The 26,670-nt window shown below is 48.0% G+C and overlaps 3 protein-coding genes across 3 annotated transcripts in view; 2 read left to right on the top strand and 1 right to left on the bottom strand.

The window, feature by feature from the left end:
- The first annotated feature begins 256 nt into the window (after positions 1–256).
- Positions 257–2,701, top strand: CIMAP3 (ciliary microtubule associated protein 3). The gene is made up of 6 exons (XM_072356286.1): positions 257–314; positions 671–813; positions 1,164–1,262; positions 1,665–1,798; positions 2,103–2,229; positions 2,437–2,701. The coding sequence occupies exons 1-6, from the start codon at positions 290–292 to the stop codon at positions 2,503–2,505; spliced, it is 597 nt and encodes a 198-aa protein (XP_072212387.1). The 5' UTR covers positions 257–289; the 3' UTR covers positions 2,506–2,701.
- A 663-nt stretch (positions 2,702–3,364) lies between these two features.
- Positions 3,365–8,990, bottom strand: TAF8 (TATA-box binding protein associated factor 8). Its single transcript, XM_072355914.1, has 8 exons — positions 8,594–8,990; positions 7,724–7,880; positions 7,342–7,440; positions 7,052–7,114; positions 6,506–6,630; positions 6,067–6,214; positions 5,679–5,821; positions 3,365–5,215 (listed from the first exon to the last, which is right to left on the bottom strand). Exons 1-8 carry the CDS (start codon positions 8,651–8,653, stop codon positions 5,072–5,074), a joined length of 939 nt encoding a protein of 312 aa, XP_072212015.1. The 5' UTR covers positions 8,654–8,990; the 3' UTR covers positions 3,365–5,071.
- CCND3 (cyclin D3) overlaps positions 8,895–26,670 on the top strand; it is a 31,263-nt gene continuing 13,487 nt past the window's right edge. The window contains exon 1 of the mRNA XM_072355913.1: positions 8,895–9,013. The gene's annotated coding sequence lies outside the window, so the exon portion shown is untranslated. The remainder of the gene's footprint in view (positions 9,014–26,670) is intronic.

Genomic DNA, 26,670 nt, shown 5'->3' with positions numbered 1-26,670 from the left:
AGCACATGACGCAGGGCATCACTATGCCTGAGAACACACACTGAAGGGTCCTGGCAGCACAATCTATAAACTGCTTTGCCAGAGACCTCTCCACCGCTAAATTTCACTGTGCAAATTGCAACTCGTGGGAGCAAGACTAAGCACAGTGTGATCCTCGGGGCTTTTATCAAAGCTGCTCCTTCTCCTGAATACTTCAGGAGCTCCCATTGCCAGCATTTCCTCCAGCACCCCTCCCTGTATCTATAGCAACTGCAGTACACAGATGTTCTTAAGTGCGTGATATGGCAGCATGTTTGCAGAGTGGCAGCCCACAGGTAAGCCCTGAGAGGTGTGCACACCAGCAGGGGCTACAAGTATGGGCTACAAGTATGGGCTACAAGTATGGGCTACAAGCATGGGCTCTGCATCTCCAACAGCATCGGGCTTCCCCAGCAGTCTTTCCTGCTACTGGGCTGCTATGCACCTTCTTGCCCAGGCTGGGGAATAAGAAGCCTGTGGCAGCAGGAAATAGTCATTTGAAGAGCAGACCCTTCCAGGATATCCAGGGACAGCTGAGAGATAAGGCTCACCTCGGGAAGCAGCAGATGCCTCAGGAGTAAGAAGAGCAGCAAGTGGTCACCTCCGCCTGGGTGAGTCACACTGACCACGTTTTCCTCTCCTGGTTTCACAGCTACGCAGAGGCGAATTTCGTTTCGGTTATTCCGAGATCAGGAAACGCTCCCTGCCCACCATGCTCCAGAGAGGACATCAGTCCAGCTAGAAGCCGTCAGGGAAATCCCCACCCTGGGGCCAGGCTGTTACCCAAGTCAGGAGGTAAGTTTGTCTTTTATTCTCAGATTTATTCCTCCACAGAAGACACATGTTATAGGAGTAATAGTAAAGAGTAACAGGTAATAGGACCACAGCCAGCCAGACACAGCGTCCATGGAGTACATACTACATGTACTCCATGCCTGCCCTGTAAAGACCACTGTATAAATCTGCATATATACCTAAAAAATAAATTAATCTCCTAGAAAAGTTACCTTCTAAATTTACCAGTCCTCAAAGCTCCAGCTGTCCTAATACTCTAAATTAGTGAGAAATTAAAGGAACGGTGTCTGCTGCTCAGGTACTTCTCCTATTCCTTTGATGCAATCAATGCTTCTGCTTTTTAACCACAGGAAATGAGCCTCAGATACTCGTTTGGAATAAGGCCACTGAGCGTGAAAGGCTACGTGATAGGAGCCCGGACAGCACGGCGATTCATACCAGAGCCACGGGTAAGAAAAGGATGCTTCAAAAAGGCAGCAGCACAGCTTGGAAGGGATTTGTAGGCAGATCCTATCATAGGCTGTAGGTAGTGATCACATGCTGGGTCTGCTTAAAGTAACTGAGGCAAAATCAGGAAGGGAGCTCAAGTTGTACGAACAGAACAAACCGAGTTTACTAGCGCAGCTTCTGAAGATGGACATTGTGTCAGGAGAGATGTCACAGGATACGCTGGGCAAATAGCAGGAAGCACAGATTTCATTTATTCTGCTCTTTTTATGCTATCAGTGTAGCCAAGGCATGCACTGAACAGCAGGTCTGCAGTGCCTACCTAGTTGGCATTAAGTGCTCTGATTAAGAGCATCCAGAAATGGCTTGTAGAACAAAATCTTCTGATTTTTTTCCCCTTGCAGACTGTGACTCCTGGACCAGGAACATACCAGCCATTCTGGACTAAAGAGAGAAAACACCAGCCTAACTGTGCTCCATTTTTATCTAAGACACCACGATTTCCTGATAAGCCTCAGAATAAAGAGCTTTTCCCTGGGTAATATAACTCATTTTCTTACTATTCTAACCACAAGCAGGAGTACTAGGGAAGAGAAATGCTGAGACAGAAATAGAAGATATGTAACTGAGTTCCCAGTAATGATTTCTTGTTTGTTGGTGTTTTCGTTTGTTTGTTTGTATCTTCAAAAGGCTCCTTTGCTTTGGTCTCCAACCTAAGATGATGACTAGGAGACCATCAAATGCGTTTTTCCCATAGGTCTAAGCAGGTCTGGTTAATTCTCCTGTTGCAAACATCCTGCACCACATCTAGAAATGAGATACTTTGTCTCTGTTTTCTTTAGACCTGGAACTTACAATGCAGACAAGCGATTACACAGAAACATCACTTGGCCAATGAAGTTTGGATCTCCAGATTGGTCATTAGTGCCAATGCCAGCAAGGAGGATGCTAAAAACAGACGTTCAGAAGGTATGGACAGGGATGAGGGGATGTTTGCTCTAGAAGTTCCCATCCAGAAAACGGAAGGACCAAAGCACAGATTTCTTTCTCTGCACAGCTCTGCTGGGAAAATCTTCCAGTTTGAAACATTGGCTGAGGGTCAGGAAAACCACCTGGCAAACCAGCCTGCAGTTCTCAACACCAACTAGTGTCTTCCTGTGCTCTCTTTTCTTTCAGCTGCTTGTGGACAGAGAATTCATGAAGCATCGGAACCGCGTGGCCTACCTGAGTTTATATGAGAACTGAGCCACACATCACGTCAGCCCTGTGCAGCAGAGCCCGCCCGTGGACGTGTCTGCCTGCAATATTCTGCCTCCTCAAATAAAAGCTGTTCAAAGCAGCCTTTCTGCTTGCTGATTTTGATTGCCTGACCTGGTACCTTGTCTAGAGCTGCTCTCAATCTATGAGAACCGTGTGAGGCCACAAAAATAAACCTAGTGTGAAACAGAGAGGTTCTGGTGTTTGGCTTCAGGTGCTTCTGTAGCGTGCAGCTCAGCCTGTAGAGACTTCTATAAATATTTACAGCTTGCCTGCATGCACAGTGATCAGATCTCAGGGGAAAACTAGGAACTCACAATATTTGTACTTGAAATAACTACCAACCACAATGCAGGCTTTCCATTTTCTGGGTCTGCTTAGCTGCGTCTGTAGCAATTTCATCTGCAGCCCAATTTTGACTATAGAAATGAGATACATTCTTCCAGTTTCCCACTTTCAGGCTTCAAGTGCTCTCGCACAAGCAGTGCAGCTGCTGACAGCCCTTATTCTCAGTGCACAACCCTCCCAACCACAGAAAGATGTAGAATCAACTAAAAAACACCAAGGATTCTGCAGTCTTTTCCAACCACACGTTCCACTTGTGACAGAGAAAAAAAACTTATAAAGGAAACTTATAAATGGAACTCACTGAACGCACTGTGTTGGAAAATTCCCAACCTTCTCAGCAATCAAACATCATTGCAAAGAAAGGAAGAGACGCAGCAGAAGAATAAGGACCTCCTACATGTTGGTGAGACCTTCAGCAGACCCCACTGAGCACACATTCAGGCTCCATCCGGGTGTTTTTTTCCACTCTGTCTGAAATGTTAAGGACTCAGTCACTTTTGCAAGTAGAAGATAAAATTTCTTTTATTATGAACATAAAAGATACTATTTTCATTCCAGATTCTCCCCTGTCCAGAAAGGGATATTTTCATTATGAAAAACACCTAATCCAAAGTAGGAAAAAAACAAGATAAATCCTTTTATATACATTCACATATATATATATACACCATGTCTTTGTACATTTGATTTTCTGTACAACCAAGGCACTAACAAAAGTGGCAATGGCACACGCAAGACTTCTTTTTTTTTGCTAAAGATGGCATTTCAAATAGGTTAGCAGGAATACTTCCATTCTTGCTGAAATAATTCCTCCTCTTCTTCCTCCTCTCTGGGTGAAGGTGAAGGAGAGGTACCTTCACTGAGCAGAAGAGAACAGCACACACATAACTCTGTTCCCTCTGACTGCAGCCGACTCTGCACTCAGGTACTGCTCTAGGAAGCAGGCAGTCTTTTCTGCCTCTCAGCACCAAATTCTCATCTAAAAGAGATGCAGTTTTAACTGCTGCTTAAAAGCAGTTTTCCCTTCAGCAGCAACCTGCATGAATGAGAAAAAGCTGATGGGTAGTTTGGAGTACAGAATCCAGGTATTAATATCATGCTCGGGAGACTGTAGTAAGGTTAGGAGTCTATTGTTACAGGAATTCTGTGTATATTTTCCCTAAGTAAAGATCGAACATAAAGTAAAGGAAAGGCCTCCAAAACTGGGTAACAGTTAGAGCAATCCCACCAGCAGTCATTTCCACAGTTGAAATCAAGTTCCTTATCCAAGAAAAAAAAGGAACAACAACAACAAAGAAAAAAGAGCAACTTTTGTTGATAAAAGCCCATATCTGAACAAAGACAAAATTTAAAAGCATGATCAATAGCACAGCCCTGCAGACTGCAATCAATACAGCTTTATTCTATATTCCAAGCTTTGCAGCAAGCATCTTTCAAATCAGCTGGTGAAGGCATGAACTCTCAAAGGACTTGTGCTGCATTGAGCCTAACAACAGAACTAAGAAAGAGCCTGAGGCAGCTGTTGAATCCTGCCATTGGTACTGCTAGAAAAGCATCTCAAAGCAGAGTAGGGCAAACACCACACTCAGCACTTTTAAGCTGGAAGTGCAGCTGCAGTCAGAAAAGCTGAGAATAACTCTCATCTTAGCTCTGTGTTTACACTTCATTCTTTGATAAATGTGTTTGCTTTTACCTGCCAACAATCAAAAGAAAGAAACCTCTGTGGGATTTTTCTCTCTCCTCATACATGCACCACAGATTACAAAGCCAAACAGGGTTCACTGCAGAAGTTTCTTTTCTAGCTTGTAAGGCAGCCAAAACCAAATTATGTCTTTGTGTTCTGTAGAGCAGCAAGAATCTTTTTGTCCTGTGCCTCTTAAGAGAGTAAACCTCCTCACAGTGAGAAGAGACCAAAGCAAATGAGACAATTCACATCTGTAACCCAGTGGCTTTTACCGTTTTTAAGGCAACTGACCACTGAGCATTCCCAGTTAGGAGGAAAGCAGAGGAGAAAGAGGGAGCACTGCAAACAACGATGACAGTGTAGTTTGCCAGGCAGACAAAGATCATTCCTCTTCTTCTGCCATTCAGTCAGACTGCCTCTTCTGTCTTGCTCCACGCCTCATACCCACAGCAGCGGAGGTGACTACGCATAACAGCCAGAGAAATGGGCTCCTCTTTCTTCTAGCAGCCAGCTGACTGCATTTCATTTCTTTCTGCGGATCTTGGGCTTTTTCACTGGCCGGAGATAAGGATTGTCTATCATATTCTCCTCCCCATTCCGGCTGCCAGACAAGGAGCTGTTCTGCTGTAATACTGAAGAATTCTCTTTTTCAGGCCCTGAATCATCCTGACACAGGGGAGAAAAAAAGAAAAAAAAAACCATAAATAACCAAAGTTGGTCTTAACAGGGCTGAGAAGTTCAAACCACAAAACACTTGGGCAAAACATAATCAACAGCCAAGATAAACAGAAGCAAGCAAAAAGCCGCACTACAGGCGAGAACTCCAGATTCTTAATATAAGTAGATCCCCTCTGAGGACAGCATAGAATAGTGTGATGATCCTCTCTCCTCTAGCACGGAAATAAAGGTTGCATTGAAAGCTCGTGATCCAACATTAGATAACCTCAATATACAACATATTTTGCAGAAAGTTAAACAACCATGACAATGTTAGTCATTTACATCCGGTAAAATGCAACCTACTTTGCCACTTTCCACCCCCAATGCTCAGCTGCAAGGAAGACAGACTAAAGACCAGGTTTCATATGTTTAAGAAAATCAGGCCCTAGAGACCTGAGGGTGGGCGTACCGTGCTCATATGCAAGGGCAGGTTCTCTGTGTCTGTCTGGTCGTCTTGCTCGGATGAATCTGTTTCTTCCATTTGCTGCATTTCCAGCTCAGAGGGGAGAAGAGCTGTCAGGTAGGGTACGGTGAACGGCCTGGCAGCAATCACTAGTGTTGGGGAAAAGCATGCAGTGAGCAAGAAGGGAGACAGCTCATCAGCTCAGAGATCATGAAGCACAAAGGCAAGTTTTTGTGCCTGTTTAAATTAGAAAGTCCCTCATTTCCTTCCCTTCCTGTGCTTCAGAAGGCTGAACACAATGAAATCCCTCAGTGCCCACCTCCTGCAGTCACAAGAACACTAGATGTATACTCTGTTAGATAACTGTCCTTTACAGGCTTCCTAGATAACTCACATGGGAATGTGCTAACATCATCTTTGAAGAGACTCTGTGTTTCTCCTGTCTTAGCCATGAAGCGGGTGAGAGCTCTTTCCACGTCACGCCTCTGAGATGCTGCCTTTTCCCGCAGGACTTGATAATCAGACACTGGCTCTCGGTACGTCTGCAGAGCAGGGATGACAAAACAAGTACAGTCACCAGATTCAGTGAAGACAGATCAGGTTCAAAACACTAACAGGATGCAGGCAAGCACTGACCTTCAACATGTACACGTTTTCAAACAGCTACAGATATCAGCTATAAAACTAGAGCAAGTGCAATATGCAAATGACAAGCATTGTGCCAAGGCAGCAGAAACAATGTTCGGGAACAGCACTACAATAAAAATGCACCTTTTCTAACATTATTGACTTCAGACAGAAACCAAATGGCACAAAAGTCTTTTTTCACTCACTGGTGTCTTGATGTAGGTGTGAGGATCTGGAAACTCAGGAAAATAGCCAGGGATGTGGGATGGATGTGGCTTGTTCTGTCCAGCTGTCAGGGCTTTGGGAGTCACAGGCTGATTTGTCACAGGAGCTATGGTTAAAAAAGCAGATGCACTACATTAGCCAGCATCATTCTGCCAAGCGTTAGGCATCAAGAAGTGCTAGCCTACACCAAGCTGTGATCCATGCCTCCAGGTCCTGTGATAGGGACAGAGCATATGCCACAGGCAACAGTTTCAGGTTGTATTTGGCATCCCAAAAGGGAGCAAGGCTTACATGACCCCCCCTCCTACACAAGGAGAACCACCTTGAGGATTCTCACGAGCATTGAGGATGCTGAAGCAAAAGCAACAGGTTTGGCAAAGGATACTCTCCTTCACCTGTTACATCCTTAACACAAACTGCATGCCCCGGAGCACTGGGCTACACCAGCCATGAGAAAAGCAGCAACTCTCTGGATGCCAGAAGATAGAAACAACAAATTGTTTCCTGCACAAGGACTTCTCACATACGGGCAGTGATCACCATCCTCTGGGAGCGCTTTGCATATGCAGGAAGTGTTTCAACATTGAACCCTGAAATACAGAAGAAGAGAAAAATGGAACCGCACCAAGAAGAAAGAAAATCATGTACTCTGTATGCATACAACACTACATCAACAACAGTGATATTGCAGCCCCTGCATGAGACCCAGAACAGCAGACATCACACAACTACTGGAAACACCAGGAACAGATTGTCATGGCAACACAGAACACCCAATGGATGCATGTGGAATCAGTGAGATGAGTCAGCTACTCACCCATTTCCACTAAAGTAACAACTATGTCAGAGAGCGTGGGCTGTGTTCTGGCTGTATGTTCACAGTAGGACTTTGCACTCCTTCCAATTTCAGAGATATCTGGAGGGAAAGAAACCACCAACAACCATTACGTGTTCATTTCAGGCAGCAAACACACATTTGTGCCAGCCCAACACCTGACTTTTAATCAAATCTACTGTCATGGTTTTATGATTTCTGTTATTGTTATTCCGCATCATAACATCATGTAAAGCTCTGGGAGTTAAAGAGTTAAAACAAAACCAACCAAACAAACGAAAAACAGAAAGAGCAAAATCAAATGTGAACCGATTTCAAGGTGATTTTGCCCCAGATCACCACACTGGTGACAGCAGACACTCACAGCTCTGTAACATCTCTGTCAGTGTTTCCACTGCAGCCTTCTCAGCGCTCTCAAAGCCAGCTTCAGTGAGCAAGGAGCTGACCACCACCTGCAGCGTCCTCCTTCGGGCCAGGTAGTAGTTGTCCGCCGGCGTGCTGGTGTGCTTGCTGCCCGACCTCTGTGGACACAGACCCCGAACTGCTGATCCGCCCTGCCCGGAGCCCAGGCAAGTTTCAGCAGTAACAGCGGGTCACTGAAGCAGTGTGAGTGCAGCGTGCAGGCTCTTCTTCAGCGCTAACAAAAACGTACAGGCAATGGTGGTGACCGTGTTGAAAAGCAGTGCTTTCTAGATGTGCAAACGCTTTATCAAATAGTATGATTGTGTTCAACGTACCTGTTGCAGCTTCCATGCAAATAAATGAGAGGCTTTACTTTTGGAGCAACCTGCAAACACTGATTGCTCATGTTCATATGCTCATGTCCATATGTCCATATGTCCATATGTCCATATGTTCATGTCCAGATGTTCATATGTTCTTTTTTTTCATGTCCCTATGTCCCTATGTCCATATGTTCATGTCCCTATGTCCCTATGTCCCTACACCCACGCCCGCTCTCCCGCTCGCTCCCTTTAATCCAAGCCTCCCGCGTCCCGCTCCGCCGATTCGCGCAGAAGAGCTTGAACCAATCAAATCCTTCCGCCAAGCCCCGCCCCCACCCAGCCATCCAGCCAATCAGCGCCTCCCTCTCTTCAGCTCCCCCTTTAGGCCGCCGTGGGCAGGCTGCGACCGTTCGGTCGCCCCGGCCGGCGCAGGCCGCTGCCGTTCCACCGGACGCCCGGAGGGACGCCTTCCATAACGACCCCGCGGCCCAACGAGGAGCTGCCGTTACCGTGCCGGAACCGCCGGGCGCCGCGTCGGCCATCTTGGAGCCATAGATCGCTACGCGCATGTGCGAGGCGCCGGGGCCGTGCCGCGAGGCGCGCGGGGTACTGTGGGGGCTGTAGGCGGCGCGCGGGGCCCGCGGTTCCCCGGTGTCTCCCGGTGCGTCCGAGAGTGAGATGGGAGAAACAGCGTCGGTAACGGACAGCGCGTCGCGGAGCTTCGGAGCGGGAACCGCCAAGTGCCGGCAGCGCCACGCGCCCCCCGTCCGAGAGCGGCGCCGGCCTGAGCGACGCCCCGCCCCTGAGGGAGCTCGGCCCGCCGCGGGGCGCGACGTAAACAAGAGCTGCGGCCGCGTGGAGCCGGGCGGGACGACGGAGGGAGCCGGGAGGTCGGATGGAGCCGGGAGCGGAGCTGGGGGCGGCCGGAGGTAAGAGGCACCTTTAGGCTGGAAGCGGGAGGCTGCGGAGCTGCTGACAGCGGTGCGGCGTGGCCCCGAGGTGGCCGCGTGTGAAGGCGGCGGTGCGGCCGTGAGCGAGGATCTCCCTCCGGTCTGCATGTAGGTGCCGGGGTCCCTCCGGGCAGGGGCTGTCACACGCCTCGTTTGGGGGCTGCGTGTGGATGCTGGAGGTCTTGGGTGCGATGGTGAACGGAGTCTGAGGAAGCCGAAGGAGGTGGCGATGAGGTGCTTTGTGTTGTGAAGCTGTAACCTGCTGGCTGACTGCTGATGTGCGTTAGGGAGGGAGGGATGTGGCAGCCGAAGTTCTGTGCTGGAAGCAGCGTAGTGGAGTTGCTGAGAAGAGGCTCAGGCTTCATCCTCAATGGCTGCATTACTTGGTTTACTCACATGTGGGAGCTGTTGTATAAATGAGGTTACTTCACAGCCCCGTGCTGCCCAGTCAGTTTTTCTTGGCGTTGTGGGTTTTTTGTTAGTTTGTTTTACTCTTGGGAATACTTTTTCCCCATCCCATAGTATCATGAATTTCAGAACAAAACCGTCTCTTTGTACACGGGGGGTTTGGGAAGGGGGTAGCAGGGGAAGCCCTGCAGTGGGGGGTGCTGGGGGAGGCTGGGTGCTCTGGTTATTGGCACAGAGCACTGCGTTATTTTGGATTCTAGTCCTGGCTGCAGGCAGCCTGCTGAATAACCGTGTGCAGTCTCTTTGCTCCTCTACACGTTTTTTCCCCATCATTAAGTACTGGCGTGCCTTTTGAGCTGCTCTCAGAACTGATAAATGCACCAGCTGATGTTACAGTACTCACAGTGGTGGTGTAAGCTGAAGCCCTTAGGTTCGTCCCAGAGCACTGCAGTCCCTGCTAGACTCAGTTACAAACTGAAAATCCAGAGCCTGGCAGGATTCCCCTCAACTAAATATGTGCAGAAGTTCCTAAAATCACAGGTGCTGCATCCTATTTTATGGCATGGGTACATCATTCTGTTATGCATGGCGGGGTGGGGGTGGGAAAAGCTTCCATAAAGGTCTGGCTCCTCAGTGATGTCAGGGTTTCTTGTGTGTCTGTGAAGCAGCAGCTGCTCGCAGCCACCGGAGGAGACTGGCCAGCCAAGAGGAAAGGGGTGAAGTGAAAAAAGGAACGCTTCAGGGCTGTGCTGAAAGATGTTGCCAGGGATCTGATGTGAAAGGGAAGGAATCTGGAAGCGAGCAGAACCATGCTGGCTGTTCGTGTCCATAGGTGGAGGGTGACATCCTTATTTTGGAGCCCATGTGGAGTGGGAATCGACGTTGCTGCTGGAAACATTTGCCAGTTTATGGTGCCAGCTTCCTCTGGAGTGCTGTGAAATCAGTCAGCTGGCAGCAAAACAAGAAAGTGCAGGATGGTGGGAGTCTGTGCGCCTTCCTGAGCATGGTGTTTTTTCCCAGAGATTGGAACGCTTCCTTTTGCAACAAGAAGCACTTTCAGATTGGTCTCAGACTGAGAAAGGAAAGAAGCTCACGTGTTTTTACAGAATTTCATGCAGATTATTTCAAAGAAGATGTAGGAGGTGGGAATCCCAAGTCCTTATTGTGTCACCCCAGACAAACATTAAACCTCAGTGAGCTACAGCTGAATAGTTATTCTAATACTGACGGTCCCTGGGGGGAGAAGCTGTGAAGCCTGTTGAAATTCAGCCTTGTGAAGAATGATGGGAATGGATGACTGTCCACTCTTTGGTAGGGAGAGCCCAGGGCTTTGTCAGTTCTGAACTGGGCAGTGCTGGTGAAGCGGGGGGGCCTGCAGGAGGCTGGTGTGGGAACCTGGTGTTTCTGAGCAACAACAGAGATGGGGAGGTGGAAAATGCTGAGGTTGATGTGGGGGTGAACTTTTGCATGTGCTTCTGGCCCCAGCACCACTGCCACCAGAGGGCACGTTGTCACCACGTGCTCTTACTGGCTTATGTCAGAAGCCAAAATAGCTAGCAGTGAATTCATTTAGACTCTTACAGCCCCCTTGCAGCAGTCAGGATGGGCACAGGAAAGATTTTGGTGACATGTGTTTCTGAAAAGTGACGCCCCCAAGCTCCTTGACTAATGCTATGTAAGGGTTGTTGCATGGTATGATAGTGACAAGCACTTGATACACAGGACAAGGGCAAGGAGGGAATAAGCTGTCTGTCTGAGAATGTTTCTCCTAAGGATATTGGCCTATTGCTTGCAGAGATCATGACCTGAATGCAGTGAGGCTATAGCTGCTTTGCTGCTATTGACAAATAACCTTCTCTCTAAAGCAGCAGTGGTGTTAATGTTGGCAGTATGATTGTGTGAAGTAATACCCTGTGGACTTGTTGCTTGCTGGTGGAGGAGGCTGATGTCTTGGCAGAAAGCACTGCCCTGCCTAGGCTTATGGGATGGGGATCTGTGCAGCTCTGCTGGGTCACTTGGGGATTGCACTCCGTAAAGAGGAGTCTTCCATAGCAAGGAGATCCCAGGAGCTTTCTTTTGGCCTAACTGAAGTGTCAGAGCATCTTTACTGATTAAAGTGGGCCTGGGGTGGTTGATATCCACTGGACTTTTTATTGTAATGCTATTTAGCTGATGTAAAAACTGTTCTTTCCCATCCCATCAGCTCATAGTTCTGTTTGAGTCAGTGCTGTATCTAATCCAGCAAGCATGTAAACCCACACTTCCAGGCTGTCCAGAGCCTCTGCTGCCAGGAACTATTGCGGATTCCAGGTCAGCTTTTCCTGCCTCATCAGTGACTCAGTGGATGTTCTCCATTTTGTTCCTTCTGTTTTCTTCAAACCTTAGAGTCCAAAGGTGCTGAGGAGATGGGCTGAGCTGGTTGCTGGATCAACAGATGTAGAGTTCAGATGCAGAGTTTGCTGAAAGAACAAGCAGAGGAACAGTGTCAGGTGTGGTGATATTCTGCCCTCCAGATCCTTACAGATGATACAGCTGGTCCTGTTCTGGAGAACATAAGATCTCTGCCCAGTCCTGTCCACAAGCTGTCATTCTTTGTCACCACCCTTGCTCTGGCAAACTGTCTCCAGCTGCCTTGGGTGTGCCAGATGCTGGATGCAGCAAGCACTGATGCAGTCCCTTGCTATGGAGTATGCTGTAAATTAGTATTTCCACAGCAGTGGCAGAGAGCCAAGGGCGCGTGCATCAGAATGTACATCTTGGGGCTGGAGCCTGCTCCTCACCTCAGGCATCTGTCTGACCTGTAGATGTCTTCACATTGCTGGAGGAGGTGCTGCAACAAGGTGGGTTCAGTCACTGGTAAGGGCAGATGTCAGCAGTAGAGCTGGGCCAGGATGATGTCACCTGCCTGCTTTTTGCACGCTTCCCTCTGTGGATAGCAGCCTGCCAGTGGAAGCCATGTCTGCTCTGAGCCTGAGCTGCATTGCCCATGCCTTTGATATCTTGCAAAGAGTAGGGTGTCGCTGCTGGCCTAACAGGGTGATAGCCTTACCTCAAAGCATGAGCACTGCCAACCTGCACAGCTCAGCAGAGGCCACTTACCACATTTGTGTTCCTTACTGCTTTCTCTGACAAATATCTGTTGCTTCAGGAAACCACACGTTGGGTGTTGCCCTTCCAGGGTGAGGGTGGGGGAGAAATCCTGCTCCCCCAGGCACAGATCCAGCAGGGTTCTGGGATCTGGAAAGGTTTTGGGTGCTGAAAAACCTTACCCTCTCCCACCTATTCTCACCTCCTTGAGGTGAAAAAAGAATCTCCAGGTCTTCTCATGGAATAAGCCTAAGTTGGGAACACTTTTTTTTTTCCCCAGCTGACTCTTTGTACAGGACTCTGATCCAAAGGCTGTTGGGCTACAGAAGTCCTGAATCAATCAGACCTAATGGGAACCCAGGACTGAATCCCACCAGGGGTCTTCAGCACTCCAGACTGGTGGTGTAGCATCACTCCTCAGGCCCTCCTGTTAGCCAGGCTGAGCTGTTTGCTTCTCCGTGGGCTCCAGAAGCAGCAGGGACAAGGGGTGAGGCAGAGATAGAGGGCGGCAACAGCTGTTCAGGATGCGTTGCTGATTCTGTGACATCTCCCACCCTTTTTAGAAATTAAGAGTTTGGAGCAAGACAGAAAGAAAGAAGAAACAGCCACTGATAAAGCCTTGTGGGGCTGACAGCCCTGTTCTCAACGGCCTGCAGCCCACAGCATGTCTCTGAGGACCCATGCCAGCTGGGAGGCAACGATAGGCTTCATTGCTTGCTCTGGCTGTTCATCTCCCTGTGCTGGTCATGGGGATGGATATCATTTCATGGAGGAGGACTGAGAGCTGGGAGGACATGCAGTGTCTCACAGTGTGTGTTTCCTCCGCCTCACCTACAGCAGGGTCTGTTTTAACTGAGTCTTTGAGGGTCTGATAAAATGAGTTCCCACACCCCAGACAAGGATCCTGTGGCTTTGGGGTATACAGAGGGCTGCAGGCCATGTTTCACGTGCAGACAACTGTTACCACATGCCATCTTTCTTTTCTTTCCTTCTATAACGAATGGGGTCCTCACATCTGCTTGTGGCGGTTAAACAGGCTCGATTTAATCACACAGTGATATAGTACGCAGAGAGAAAAGAGGGGAGAGGGGTGAAAAGCACAGAGCACCTGCTTGCCCCCAGGCAGCGTGCCCTGTTCAGCGCCATGCTGCATGCATGGCAGCCAGCGTGCAGGGGAAGGCGGGTTGCCCAGATCCTGCCTGCTGGGAAGTTCTGTGCCTGGGGCCTTTTGCAAGGTTTGCCCCCAACCTACTTATCAATGAAAGCGCATTTGACATGTGATAGATCCCCAGATTAAAAAAACAAAAAACAAAACAAAAAAAAACCAGGAGAATATAAGCAACAGCTCAGGAGGGGAAAACATCCTCAAAGAAGTTGGCTAGGCACAACCAGGGTGTCTGGTGTCTGCCTCAGGTGCAGCTGGGAAGGGGCCTTCCTGCTGACAAGGGTTAGTGACAGATCTCCTGATGGGCTCTGGAGGCCTTTTGGCAGAGGTTTTGAAATCTGATTTTCTTTCTGCAGCCAAGTGAGATTTTTATCAACTTCCTATTTGAGAGCAGAAGTCAGCTGGTGCAGGAGTGCTGGCTTGTGTCCTCCTGCCCCATGCCTGTACACGGAGTGGGGGTGGCAAGGGTGTTGGCAATGCAGGACCTGCAGTTTGTGCAAATGGAAGATGAAGGGCAGGAAACAGTCCTGTAGGTCAGTGAGATAGTGTCCTGTTAGCTCCTTCTAACACAGCACAAGCCAGCCGTGCTGCATGTGGTATGTACTCCTCCTTAATTGCTGCAGTGTCCAGTGGCTCATGAACAAACTCATGATGCGGCTGACATCAAACTCCCTGTACAAAGAGCAGAACAGCTAGTTGCACCACTTCCTGCAATGGAGGTAAGTCCAAGTGCAGAGACCTCCAAGATGAGATGAGGCCCAAAACAGCCTTGTAGCCTAGTGCCACATGTATTGCTCCTGAGAAGTAATGTACAGTGTATTCCTGTGCAGATAGCTCCATTCTGCACTCCTATGTGTAGCTGCAGCAGAACTGTCTGAGTAGCATTTTACCAGCACAAGGAAGGCAGAGTGGAGCAGGTCCTTGCCTCATGCAGATACGCGCAAATCTACTTGCTCTGACCCAGAAGTCATTTGCACAAACTTGCTTCTCAGTGTTCCTTTGCATATGCAGCTGGCACTTTCTCTTGCAAGGGCTTTCCACTTGTAAGTGGTCTGTCTGAAACTCAAGCATTTGGGGATTTGCTGTCTTCAGGACAGATATAGGTTTTGTATGTACATGTCCTATGGAGGAGCTGGGCTTGGGCAAGCACAGATGGACTTCAGGCTTGTGGAAAGTACCTTTCAAGCTATCCCTGTTTAAACTTCTAGCCTGAGCCAGAAAAGAAGTCTGATCTCTTTTTTTTTTGTCCACTGTATTCAATTTCATTCATAATCAGAGCCTGAATCAACCTCTCCTCTGGAAATACCCCAGAAAGTCTCTGATTTGGCAGAGATTTCCTCAAATACTTCAGCTGGGGGTGTGACACTTCTCATTGTTAGCCAAAAAACATCTCAGCATTTTTCTGTCATCTCACACAGAGCCAGCTGTGGCTTCTCAGGCCACCTCCTCAACACTGGCCTGATAGGATACTGACATGTAGGTCAGCTGCTCTGCATTGCATAGTTTGATTGATGTAGGTTTGTGATACCCCAGATGATCAGCACTATCGGAGTAACTGCAGAACTCGGCAGGGGAGATTCTCAGGTCTTATGTATTCATGGTTGTGACACTGCATGCAGGGAAATAACTACTGAGATGCTCTGTGTGACACAGTCTGTCTCCAAAGGGTTTCTGCTGTGTTTGTTTTCTGCCTCACATACATCTATTTGCTTTTTTTTTTTTTTCTTTTTTTCTTTTCAGTGCAGCTATTGAGGCTCTTTCATCTTGCAAAGCTGAAGGGTAAACACAGGACCTGGAGTGGGCCTAAACACAGCAAAATTCTTTGATGGCTGGAGACTGTCAGAATGATCTCAGCTGCCAGAATGCCATTTCAGCTTAGTACCTCCGAAGTGGTTTGCAGAATGAGCTCAGAAGTGTCCATGTGCTCAGCCAGACACGTTCCTTAAGCACCTAGTTGGGTCTGCAGGGTCTTGGCAGGCAGCCTTGCAGGTGCACGAAGTGGCAGGAGATGGAAATGGAAATGAGTCTGTCTGTAAGGCACCACTGTAGTTTTCAGCTGTGCATCCAACCATCAATCTCAGCAGGTGAGCAGAGATCGTTGCTGAGCATCTATTTTCTCCTTCTTAACTTACACTGTGCAGGAAGTAAATAAACACACATTTCTAACGTGTTTGTCAGCTGAAGGGTGGTAGAAGTTTGCATATTGTGAGGCTGAATGGGCTCCTGTTTGCTTCACGTTGCACGTGGGAGCCCTTTGAAATTGGTGAAGTCTCAAGGGTCTAACTGATGGCAAATGCCAGCCCCGTCTCTGAGCCCTCTGGAGGCAGGTATTTGTCAATTGTCCTTTTCTGGAAGTAGGTTTCTGGGTGTTTCAGTTTCTATAGGTGGTGATGTAACAGCTGCACATAGTAGCAGGGGTGCTGTGTGCCAGTAGGGTGTTTTCCATTAGTGCTTATGTGCGTTGATTTCTTCCTCTGCCCTGTGTATTATTTTGGATCACCAAAGTTTTTAACCTGGTCACCACTTTCATAAGTAAAAACACAACGCCCTCATTTCCTATTAACTCGGTACCTTTGCTTCTTTGCCAAATTCAGTGCAGCAGAAGGGAGAAGCAGCACATCTGGCTCATGTTGCTGGAGAATATTGTGGCAATGGCAAAAAGAGGTTTAGCAGCTCCCAGCCATGCCATACATGAGACTTTTCTGAAAGGAAATGAAAAGGAACTTTTCCCATGGGAACTACAGAGGGAGGCAAACTGAACTGAATGGAGGTCTCGTAAATCAATGACGTAGGCCTTTGACTTTCTGTGCTGTAGCCTTGGGCAGATGGTATTTATATGCCCAGCCAATAGTTAAGAAAAAGCAACAAACGTGAAAATGCAGCTATTACAAAAATGCTGAGTTATATGAAATCTCCTTCCATCAACCTCAAGCTGTGGAAGGGGAAAGTGAGGCAATGTGCACGGTGTCTGCTGGCTGGGGGCCATGCAGAACCTCAGCCCTGCATGGAGGACATGTGCTTCTGTTGAGGAGTGATGACCCTTTTGCTCATCACCAGCCCCGGTGTGGGGTTTGGAGGTGAGTCAGGCTTTGTACCAGCTCTCAGCAACAAAATCAATATCACCCTATCTGTATGCCCCTTTAGTTCACAACTTTCTGTCAGCCTGCAGCAGTTAAAAGTGCACTAGTGCAATGTATATCAACCTCTTAAGGGCTGTGAGTGGATTCTCTTATCCTGCACTTATTGCCTGCACACTGATCACCTGCTTGGCCTGCAATTGTGATTGCAGAGCTGCCTTTAGAAGTACAGTTAGTGCTGCCTTTTGCCTTCCCTGTGTGTAGGGATAGGGCCTGGCTAATGCCTTAGGCAACCTCTTCTTACCTAGGTGTGAAGAGTCAGTGCTGGGACTTACTTGCAGTTGTTTATTTTCTTTCTTCTCTCACAGGCAGCTAGATTCTAAGAAACCCAGGCAGGGAAACAGAGCACAAAGGGACCTTTTTCTTATCTCTGACCTTTCTGGCAGGGATGCTTGTTGTGGGGTGGCCTCCAGGACCTAGATAATGCAGGAGGTGGTGTGCATGATTAGGTATTGAGACACCATCTGCAAAAGCCTGGTAAGGAGCTGCAAGGTGGCGAGCAAAGGGAGAAAATGAATCAAGGAAGTCTGCTCTGCCAGGAGGTGGTCGAAGGCTTGGGCAGAGGTTGGGGACAAGCAGGGGCTTTGCAAAGCCAGGCAGTGCCCATTGCCAGCAGAACCAGTACTCTTGTGTCTGCTATGAACTGTTTTCCAGAAGGACTGGAGCTTTATGTGATCTGTGCTGAAGACTGCTTTTCTGTAGCAGAAGCATGTTGTGTGTTGCATTTCCTCAGGCTGCCTGAAACTTGCAGGAATGTACCATTGCTGGTACCTCGTCAGCCAGACTTGATTGATATTGTCCAAAGGCTGAAGAATTTATGGGAAAGGAAGGACTGACCCACAGAGCGGGTTTGCGTATAGCTGTTTCTTCACAAAATAGGACTGAAGCTCTGAAGGGTCTCGGTTTCATCCTGATGCAGAACATGTTTGTGGGATGGGAAAAATATTTCCTGCCCAACTGCAGTCCTGGAGGGAGACCTGCTGCGGTCAGCTGGGCTGCAGCAGCATGGCCGGACAGACAGACAGACAGGACCACAGGGTGTGCTCGTGTCTGGTGGCCTCTGTAAAATTCCCCTGGTGTTTTGTTTTGTTTTCCCCTCATCTATGTTTAGGCTGTAGTGACCCAGCTCCAATTTCCTTTTTTATTAATGGCAGCACTCTTAGTGCACGGTGTCCTGGGGCAGCGTGGCAGGACAGAGCTCTGCCCATGCTGCACCAATTGTGAACTGCTGCTGAGCTGCAGCCGGTTTATTTGCCAGTGTCGTGCAAGCAGTAGAAGATAGCTGCATTGACATGAAGTGCGTTGTACTGGTATCGTTTCTTTTATGGATATACTCATTTAAATATAACCGAATGGATTTGCCACCCAAATCCCATTGTGTGGTGGGACGAGTAAAACTCTCATCTGGACTGAGTTGTCCCATTGCTCCATGTTGTTTTCAGGAAGAATTAAATCCTCTGCTTAAATGTTTATAGCATTGTTTTGAAGACATAATTGTATAGCTTCTTTAGCCTGCGAATCTTCTACCATCTTGAAGACTTTTAGCACCATTAATAAATGAACACCATTAATGATTAATCACCTAAATATGAATGGAGTAGGCCTGGTGCCAGATAAATGCAGAAGAAATGTGTTTGCCCACAAGTGTTCTTTGGAGTCTCTGGCAGCGATCCCACTGAAATCGATGGAGAGTTACACTCCTCTGTTATCTCCTTTTGCTGGAGGGAAACTGAGGCATGTGGTCTGTCCAGGCTAATGAGCAAGGCAGGAAGGAGCTATGAAGGTAATCCCAAAGTCCCAGTGCTTCCTGGCTCTTTCTGGTGTGTGCTTTCTGTTTTTGCCACAAACACTTACTGCTTATTTTTATGCTGTTTCCTATTCTGTGGATGAGGAAGGTAATGTTGCCCATTCTCTCTGGGGAAAATTGCTAAGGTACCAAAGAACAGAAACTGCTGTGCTGCTGAGACTTGACTCCAAGGAAGAAGGATACTGGGGATAATTTGCTGGAGCTGTTATTGATGTCAACTCTGAAGCATATGATTTAGCATCTTTTCTTATGCTTCTTACAGTACAAAATAATCTTGATATCCAGAGAATAGTTGAGTCCCTTTTGGTTTGTAATCTTGCTTAGGAATGGCAAGAAGTTGGCATTGTAGGCTGGAAAGGAAGTGGCGGGAGCCAGAACTGGTTGTTAGCTGTCAGACCCCAAAAGGTCATGCTTAGGTTGGTGCACTGAGAGGAACGAGGTAGGAGTGCTGCTGCAAATGGAAAGCATTTCCATGCACTGCACTGTTGTCTCTAGGAAACCTTTCAAGCATTCTCAGACCCAGCAATTCACCAAGAAGACCCAGATCTCATTCCTTTCACTACAGACGCCAGCAAAAAGTTTTTGTGTGTGTGTGTGTGTTTTTTTGTTGTTGTTTTTTTTTTCCAAGTAGAATCTGCTCCTGGCTCCACTGGAGCTGCTCACGGCTTTTGTTCCAAAATGAAGCCCTTCTGTATTCAGCTGTACTTTAGGCAGCAGCACATCTCCTGGTCATTGTGTGGGTGCAAGGGAGCTGCCTGCTAACCCAGCATGTGTCAGGACTGACCCATTCCCCCAACAGCTGCATTGTGAATCAAGTGCTGAGTGCTAACTGCAAACCTGTGTGCAACTCGTCTGCCCCAGAGCATGACCACAGGAAAGGGACTGTGTCTGAAATAGCAAGCAGTGCACTGATGCCCTTCAGCAGTGCCAGGCGAGCCAACGGACATCAGGGGAATGTGGGACTATGGTGGGGCTCCCAGGGGCTCCTTTCTGCTGGTACATCTGCTCTCAACATCAGGCAGGGGTCAATCCTCTTGAGTTTTTGGGTGTGTTTGGTGGTGGTGGTTTGGTTTTTTTTGTTTGGTTGTTGTTTTTTTTTTTTTGTTTTGTTTTGTTTTGGTTTTTTTTTGTTTTGAGCTATTTTCTCAAAGGGATCTGAAGAACCTGGAGTCATTCCAGTTTCCTTGGCCAATTATAGGGTATACAAGAGATCTAAGTAGCAGTGAGATCCCTTAAATGTCATATCCCACCACTTCCAAACTTTCTTTTTTTCCCTCCAGGGCCTCCTGTTCTTTCCCCCTTTGTAGCAATTATGATTCATCCAGTTCCCAGCTGACCTGAGCTCTTTTGTTAACTCTTGGGGGCAGTTTGACTGTGCTCCTGGCCTCAGAACCTCCCAGGGATCAGCTGCTGTGCTGTATGTTTGACTTTCTCCTGAGTATTTCAGTCCATTAGTATCTTGATCCTTGCATTCTGCACTGCAAAGACTGTCAGCTGCCAAGCAGGATGAGACCACATAGCTGAAGATGTGCTGGCTGTTGAGTGTCTTAGAATATGCAGCCCTTGATTTAGCTCTCTCCCCTCCTTCCCCCTCTCCCCTTCCACTGCTTCCTTGCCTTCCATTTTTTTTCCCTTTCTGGTTTTCCTAGCATGCATGCATGCATCTTACCACTTTATGTCCTGGTCTAGGGTGAGAAGTCAAACTCTTGTGCCAGTTTGACATTTGTCTTTTCTGAATGCAGGAAGCCCTTAGAGCTCAGGTGGGAGGAGAAACATGTCCCTCTGCTTTCCATCACATGAGCCGCTCAGAGCTCAGCCTGGGAAGCAAAAGTTCCTTGGCTGAATCTGACGGGACCATTTCCTCCTGTCACCTTGCCAGCTGAGCTACACACATTTGTCACGGGACAAGCAAGAGCAGTTCATTTTCCTTGCTTTGCTCAGTCCTCCACATGTGCCTTCCGCTGGCTGCCTGAAGTTCTCTGCCTGCTTCATTCTCTCCTGTTTGCCCTGCTGTGCTGGGTGGTAGGGGTCTTTCTCCTTTACTTCTTTCAAGGGTCATGTTAAGTTCAGGTTGGTCAGGGGACCAGACTGATCTAAAACACCAAGAGAAGAAAGTGTGAGTCCAAACCAGCATCTTCAGTTTGAGCATCTAAAGCTGCTGGGCCAGCATCTTTCTGCTGCTTGAAGTGGGCTTTGGATTTAATATGAGGAAGGAGTTTTTATTGTAATAAGTTTCTAGTATGCCTGGCAAGCCTTGTACTCCATGCTGCCAGTTCCAAGCTGTTGCAGATAATCAGCAGCTGTGACATGGGGCTGGTCAGCATTTCTGCACTTGCCATTGCTTAGAGCCTGCTCTGGGACTGGCACAGTGGCCCTGGGCAGGGAGTCTCCCCGCCAAAGAGGTGATGAGGAGCCAACACCAGTTGCAAGGTCCCTTTGTTTGCCAGGCTATGGGAAATCATCCAGAGAGGAGTATACAGCCCCATATCACAGAGCAGTGGAAAATATGTGCAAGTGAGTGCCATACAGATCAGTGCCTAGGGCAAGAGAGCTGTGTCTCGGCACTACGGCTTGTGCAGGGAGAGCACTGTGCTGGGAACTGTGGGCTCCCTCTCCAGGTGGCCTTGTCTGCCTGGAGCACCATGCAGATCCTTTTGGTGCTCCGTGCCCTAGCTTCCCCATCCATAGGTGGGGATGCTCCTGCACTCCTTTACAGTTTAAGCACTGCCAACTCATCATCTCTCCTTCCCCAGCTGCTGATGGGGGGCATTTCAAAGTATTGGCAACAGTTGTGGGTTCTCCAGTGTGACATGGATGCTGTGGGCTGATCCCTGTGTGGGAGCACACCCAGCCAGCTTTCAGGTCCTCTGCTCCCATCCCTATGGCCACAGCAGGCTGCTTGCTATCCAGACTTTTAATGCTTGTTTTGAGGAAATAGTCTGCCACATCGCCGTGTAAAGAATGCTAAAGAGGTATAAAAATAAGCTCAGAAGCACTCATGCCTGATTGCAGGAGCCTGTTTGTTTGTCAGTTGACAGTGGGAAGGAAGTTGGTGTTTTAATTGCTGCAGGCGGTATCCCTGTGGGAGCCTGACACTGGGATGGGAGTCCATCTCATTCCCATCCCCTGAGTGTTTCTGCACATGTGGACAAGGAGGGCGCAAGGCGACAGGTCTGATTGGGTGGCTGCTGTAGGAATAGTTGAGCAAGGCACAGTACCAATTTTTCCAGCTCAGTACAGCCACATAAACCACTACTGATTTCAGCTTACAGTGGCTCAGGAAGCAAAAGTATCTTCTTCCCTGCTTTGGTGCTATAGAGGCAGGAGTTGTGATGCTGTGCTGCAGGGCTCAGAGCAAGCATGGAGCTGTAAGTTGGTGTTGGAAGAAATGGTTAATGTGTCAGGCTGCTGTTGGAATGGCTCCACCAGAGATCTGCCTAAATACATGAGACATGCTCCTTGCTCAGTGATGTGCATGCACTCACAGAGTATGTCTCATTAGCATGTTGTTAATGTCAGTAATTATTGATGATATGAATGCAGAAGCATATGTAGGTAATATACAACTAGCAGAAGTGCCGGGAGAAATGCATCCGTATGTTATTATGGATATTAGCATCTCAGTGAAGTTGATCTTTTTCTGTCTCCTGAGATGTGCAGAGGTACCGGGATGTGGCAGTCACAAGAAATACAGTGACATCTGTGCCTCTGGGAGGGGTGTTGGTGAGCATGCTCTGATACTCAGCAGAAGAGACTTCTGAGCAATGCCTTGTGCTGCTGCGTGGATTGTATCTGATTTCCATTTATTAACACAGAGGTGTGACATTTTGCCTTTGCCTGTAGTTAATAACTGCGGCTTGTTGGTCCTCAAAGTTTTCCTTCTCTGGCTGCTATCTGAACTGCTATGCATGTTTCTCTGCCCTGGTGGAGGGGACACATTCTGTCTTAGGTGCATTGACCAACTGTGTGCCAAAGCAGGTTGGCTGCAAAGACAGGGGGCTTTGGAGCTGTCCCTAGGGCTGCAGGGCTGGAGATCTGCCATGCACAGATGTGGTCTGGGAGCAGCTCTGCTCAGTGCCCACTGCTGTCTGGGTGAGGCAGCGTTGGTGCAGGATGTTTCCTTTCAGTTACAGCAGGGTGTGAAGCGAGGGTAGCCAGCAGGCTCACTGTAAAGGCTTTGTCTGCAAGGTCTGCCTCTAGTTCAGAGCTCTTGTAGTGTGTGCTCAGGCAGTGCTGGAAGGGAGCAGGAGCCAGGTGCACTGCGAGTGGGGAAATTAGGGAGTATCAATCTGTTTCTTTCTTTCCCCTAAACACTCCTAGACCCACACACATGTTGTCCCGTCCTGCCTCCCTTCAAGGACTCGGACCTGGCACAGGCTCAGCTCTGATGACATTCCTGTCTTCCCATCGCTGATGCTGCAGAATCTCTGCAGCCAGAGAGTTCAGTCTGCCTGGGCCCAGCCTGCATCCCTCTCTGGAGCAGCAGTGTGATGCTGCTGATGCTGCTGTTATCCTCTGCTTGTCTAAAGGGAGGTGAGGACCAGTGTCCTGATCCAGCCTTGTGCAGAGACATGGCCATTCTCTGGTGGCCTCACCTTCCACCTGGCCGAGTTAAACCCAGCCTGCTGTGCTGCCTCACAGTGCTGGCTGTGGCCTTGCTGCTGTGCTTCTGCTGCCCACTCTGATGTTTTGGGGTCCTGAGAAACGTGGCCATGTGCAAGCACCCAGGGAGAAGCTGTGCTGCAGGCTCAGGGTGCTGTCCCATGGCACACCTGGCTGCTGGGCAGCAGCAGCACTGAGTGCAGGTCTCAGGGAATGAAAAGGGCAGGAAGAACGGGCACGGGAAGGGTGGCTGAAAAATACATATTTTATGCATAACATTTTAGGGTACTATTTTTTAACAATTTGCATAATTGACTACCACAGATATTCCCCTGAAATTAACTAAATATATCGCAAGTGGGGGCTTTCCAGGCCCAGTTTGCTTTCTGAAATTGATTGGTTTCAACTTTGCTTTTTTTTTTTTTTTTTTTTTCTTTTTTGCAGTCTTTCTTTCTATCTGTACCAGCAGAATTGGGCTGGTTTCTGAAATGCCTGATTTAGGAGCAAAACTGAGCATTCACCTGGGGTTGGCTCAGTGTGCCATGAGTCTGGATCAGTGAAAATGGGGCTTAATTTTGGAATTTGTTAGGAAAAGGGAACCGGGGCAAAAAACAGCTGCTAAAATGACAGGTGAAGACTGACTTGTGTTAATGCATTTTGTAGACAGTCAGGTGGAGCTGCATTTAGCGGTTAGCTGTGCCAATCCAGCCTGGCTCCACTGGGGTCAGATCTGGCCCAGCTGCTCTGAAATGGAGACACCCAAAGCCATGACTGTATCTGGAAGTGTTCTCCTAACTGATTTGCCAGGGGGGAATCATTGGTGAAGCTCTTGTGTACAACTGCATCTCTGTCTATTCCTGCTCACACCTCTTTGCTGACGCTTTTTTGTTCTGTTCTGGAAGCCACTGAAGCAGAGGGATTCCCAGATCCAGCTGTTTCTCACCTTTAGTAATCTTAGTTAAGAAACTGATATTGCCAAACCGATGCATTTCCCAGGAACGGGTATGTGTGGGTGTAGAAGCGATGGATGTAACATAAACTTGGCACTTTCCATTTAAACAGAGGATTGGTCCAAATTTCAGCAAAGGCTGCTCTAATATGGGGAGTTAAAAGAAAAAAGTTGTATTTTGACCTTAGGAACACGTAGCTTTGTTTGGAAGGCTCACGTACACCAGAGCTGGCCGTATCGGAGCGCTGTGGAGAGTCAGTATTCAGATGATATCACTCTGAACTAATTAGTTGTACTCAAAAGTCTGACCAAGTCAGAGGAAAGGGAATGCAGTGGTTGCCAGTAATGGGAAAGCTATTAGGAAACACATTCCCTGAGCCAAATCCTGCAGTGTTACACTTTTCCCAACCGCACTTCAGTGAAAGCTTTTTTCTTCCTCCCTCCACCCTGAATTTTAAGAATGAATGAGATATGAGAAAAGAGAGAGAGCTGCAAGGGGAGGAACAGTTGTCTCAAGTTGAAGTGTGGGAGCGGGACCAGGAAATACTCAGCTCCCCTGCATAGACAGCCAGGGAACGGCTGCAGGAGCGGGATGCTGTGTGCCCCAAGCTGCTGTCCAGCTAACACCAGCCCATCTTCATTGGCACTGCTAGGGAAAACTGGATGTGAAATACAACAGATTGAGGTACTTTCAAATCCTCAAAGCAGAAAGGGTGAAAATACTGCCTGCACTCTTCCCCTCACATGCACAAAATTGTACCTGCTTTTCATTTTATTTGGGGATTTCCTATAGCAAATCATATTATTAGTTGTTCATTGGATTTGGTTTTCAAGTCCTTCGTGTACGTTGAGCAGTTTCATGTTGATGTCACTGCTGACACTGTAGTTGCAGTATGACCAAGGACGAGGATAGCTTAGCTCTTGGTAGATCAAAACTGGATGGGAGGCAGCTCTAAATGCATCAGAAAACAGTGTGAAAAAAATACAGCTTCATTAAGAGCCCTTGGAGCTGGATCCTCTGCCCATAGCAAATGATGTAGCTGGAAATTCCTGCAGACAAGAGTTTTCAGAAATGCCCCCTCTGAATGGCCATCCCAACCCATGCCCACCAGAATCAGCCCTGCATTTGCATTGCCCCTTTAAAATCCCCAGCTGCCGATCAGACTTCTCAGTTCATCAAAAGAATACCAAAAAAATGAGCCCGCTTTATGATTCAGCAAAGAACAACACTGCTGGTTGGAGATCCTGGAAGTCTGGAGGCTATCTGTTTCTTAATTTTTACTCTGAAGGAATTTCCTTTTTTGATGTTGCTGTGCTCTCTGTGGCCAAGGCCAGGAAGCTGACTATCTATGGGCAGCAGTGACCAAAACTTGGCTTTCCTGGAATTTTCTTTTTCTCCTCTGCACACCCACACAATAGGCTTCTGGGGACGCCTTCAGTCTGTAATTTGCCTTCCTAGCCTGATAATGTGGCTTGCAGAGGCACTGGTTTTGCCAAGTCATCATCTGGAAGGAATACTTTCTTATGCAACAGGCTTAATTCTCCCCCTGTGTCCCATGGGCCACAGTTGCCACTGAGCCCAGCTCTGCCCAGAGATGGGGAATATCGGAGCTAGACCATGAAGTCTGGGAAAGGGCCTGGAACTTTCAATTTCAGAAGGCGCAGCCCAGAAACCAGAAGGACCAAGAACCCAGTGCTGTGGTTTCCCTTTGCCTGACTAAAGAAAATAGCTGCTGTCTATTTTTACTAAAAATGTGGGACGTGGGGCCCATCTCTTCCCCTGCACAAATGGGGGCTGTCATTCACAATGAGAGAACGGGGGAGTAGAGCAGGGGGTCGTCCCAGGTGAAAACCATCAGACTGCTCCTCACAGACCTCTCCCATAGATTCTTCAGATATTTCTTGCCCGTACCACAAGATTTATTTGTGAGGTAAAAGAAAATGAACATGGAGAGGGACTTGGGAATCTCATCTCACCTACAAAAATACCTCTTCTTCATTTCAATTGATCTGATTCATTTTTCTTGTCTCCAGCTCTGCATCACTATGCTGTGTGGTATTCTGGGGGCATTTGCCACAACAAATAGATCCAGTGGCATCCGTCAGTGTTTGCAAGGTATCCTATACCTTGCAGCAAATGAAAGCAGTCTGTGTGAGTGCAGAGATGGGATTCCCACGTGTGGGATGCACTGGGAGTGTTGTGTACGTGACCTTTGTGTTCACTGTCATGAATGGTATTCTGAATCTCTACACTCTGATCAAAAAGATGTTTTTCATTTTCAGTGTGGAAAAAGAGAACAAAGACTTCAGTCTTGTTATACTTACACTTATTAACTTTGTATGTTTGTTCTTCATTAAATGACTCTTGTAAGTGACTGAAAATACAAAAACATACTGAATGTGTCAAAATGACACCCATAGAAATGATTCATTGGGGGCAGTAGCTGTTGTGGCAAATGATTTCACTGCTAGCTCCTTTGT

Source organism: Excalfactoria chinensis, chromosome 23, assembly GCF_039878825.1.
Source record: "Excalfactoria chinensis isolate bCotChi1 chromosome 23, bCotChi1.hap2, whole genome shotgun sequence".
Lineage (NCBI taxonomy): Eukaryota > Metazoa > Chordata > Aves > Galliformes > Phasianidae > Excalfactoria > Excalfactoria chinensis.
Note: the sequence above shows the minus strand (reverse complement) of the source record. Positions and strands in the feature narration are given on the sequence as shown.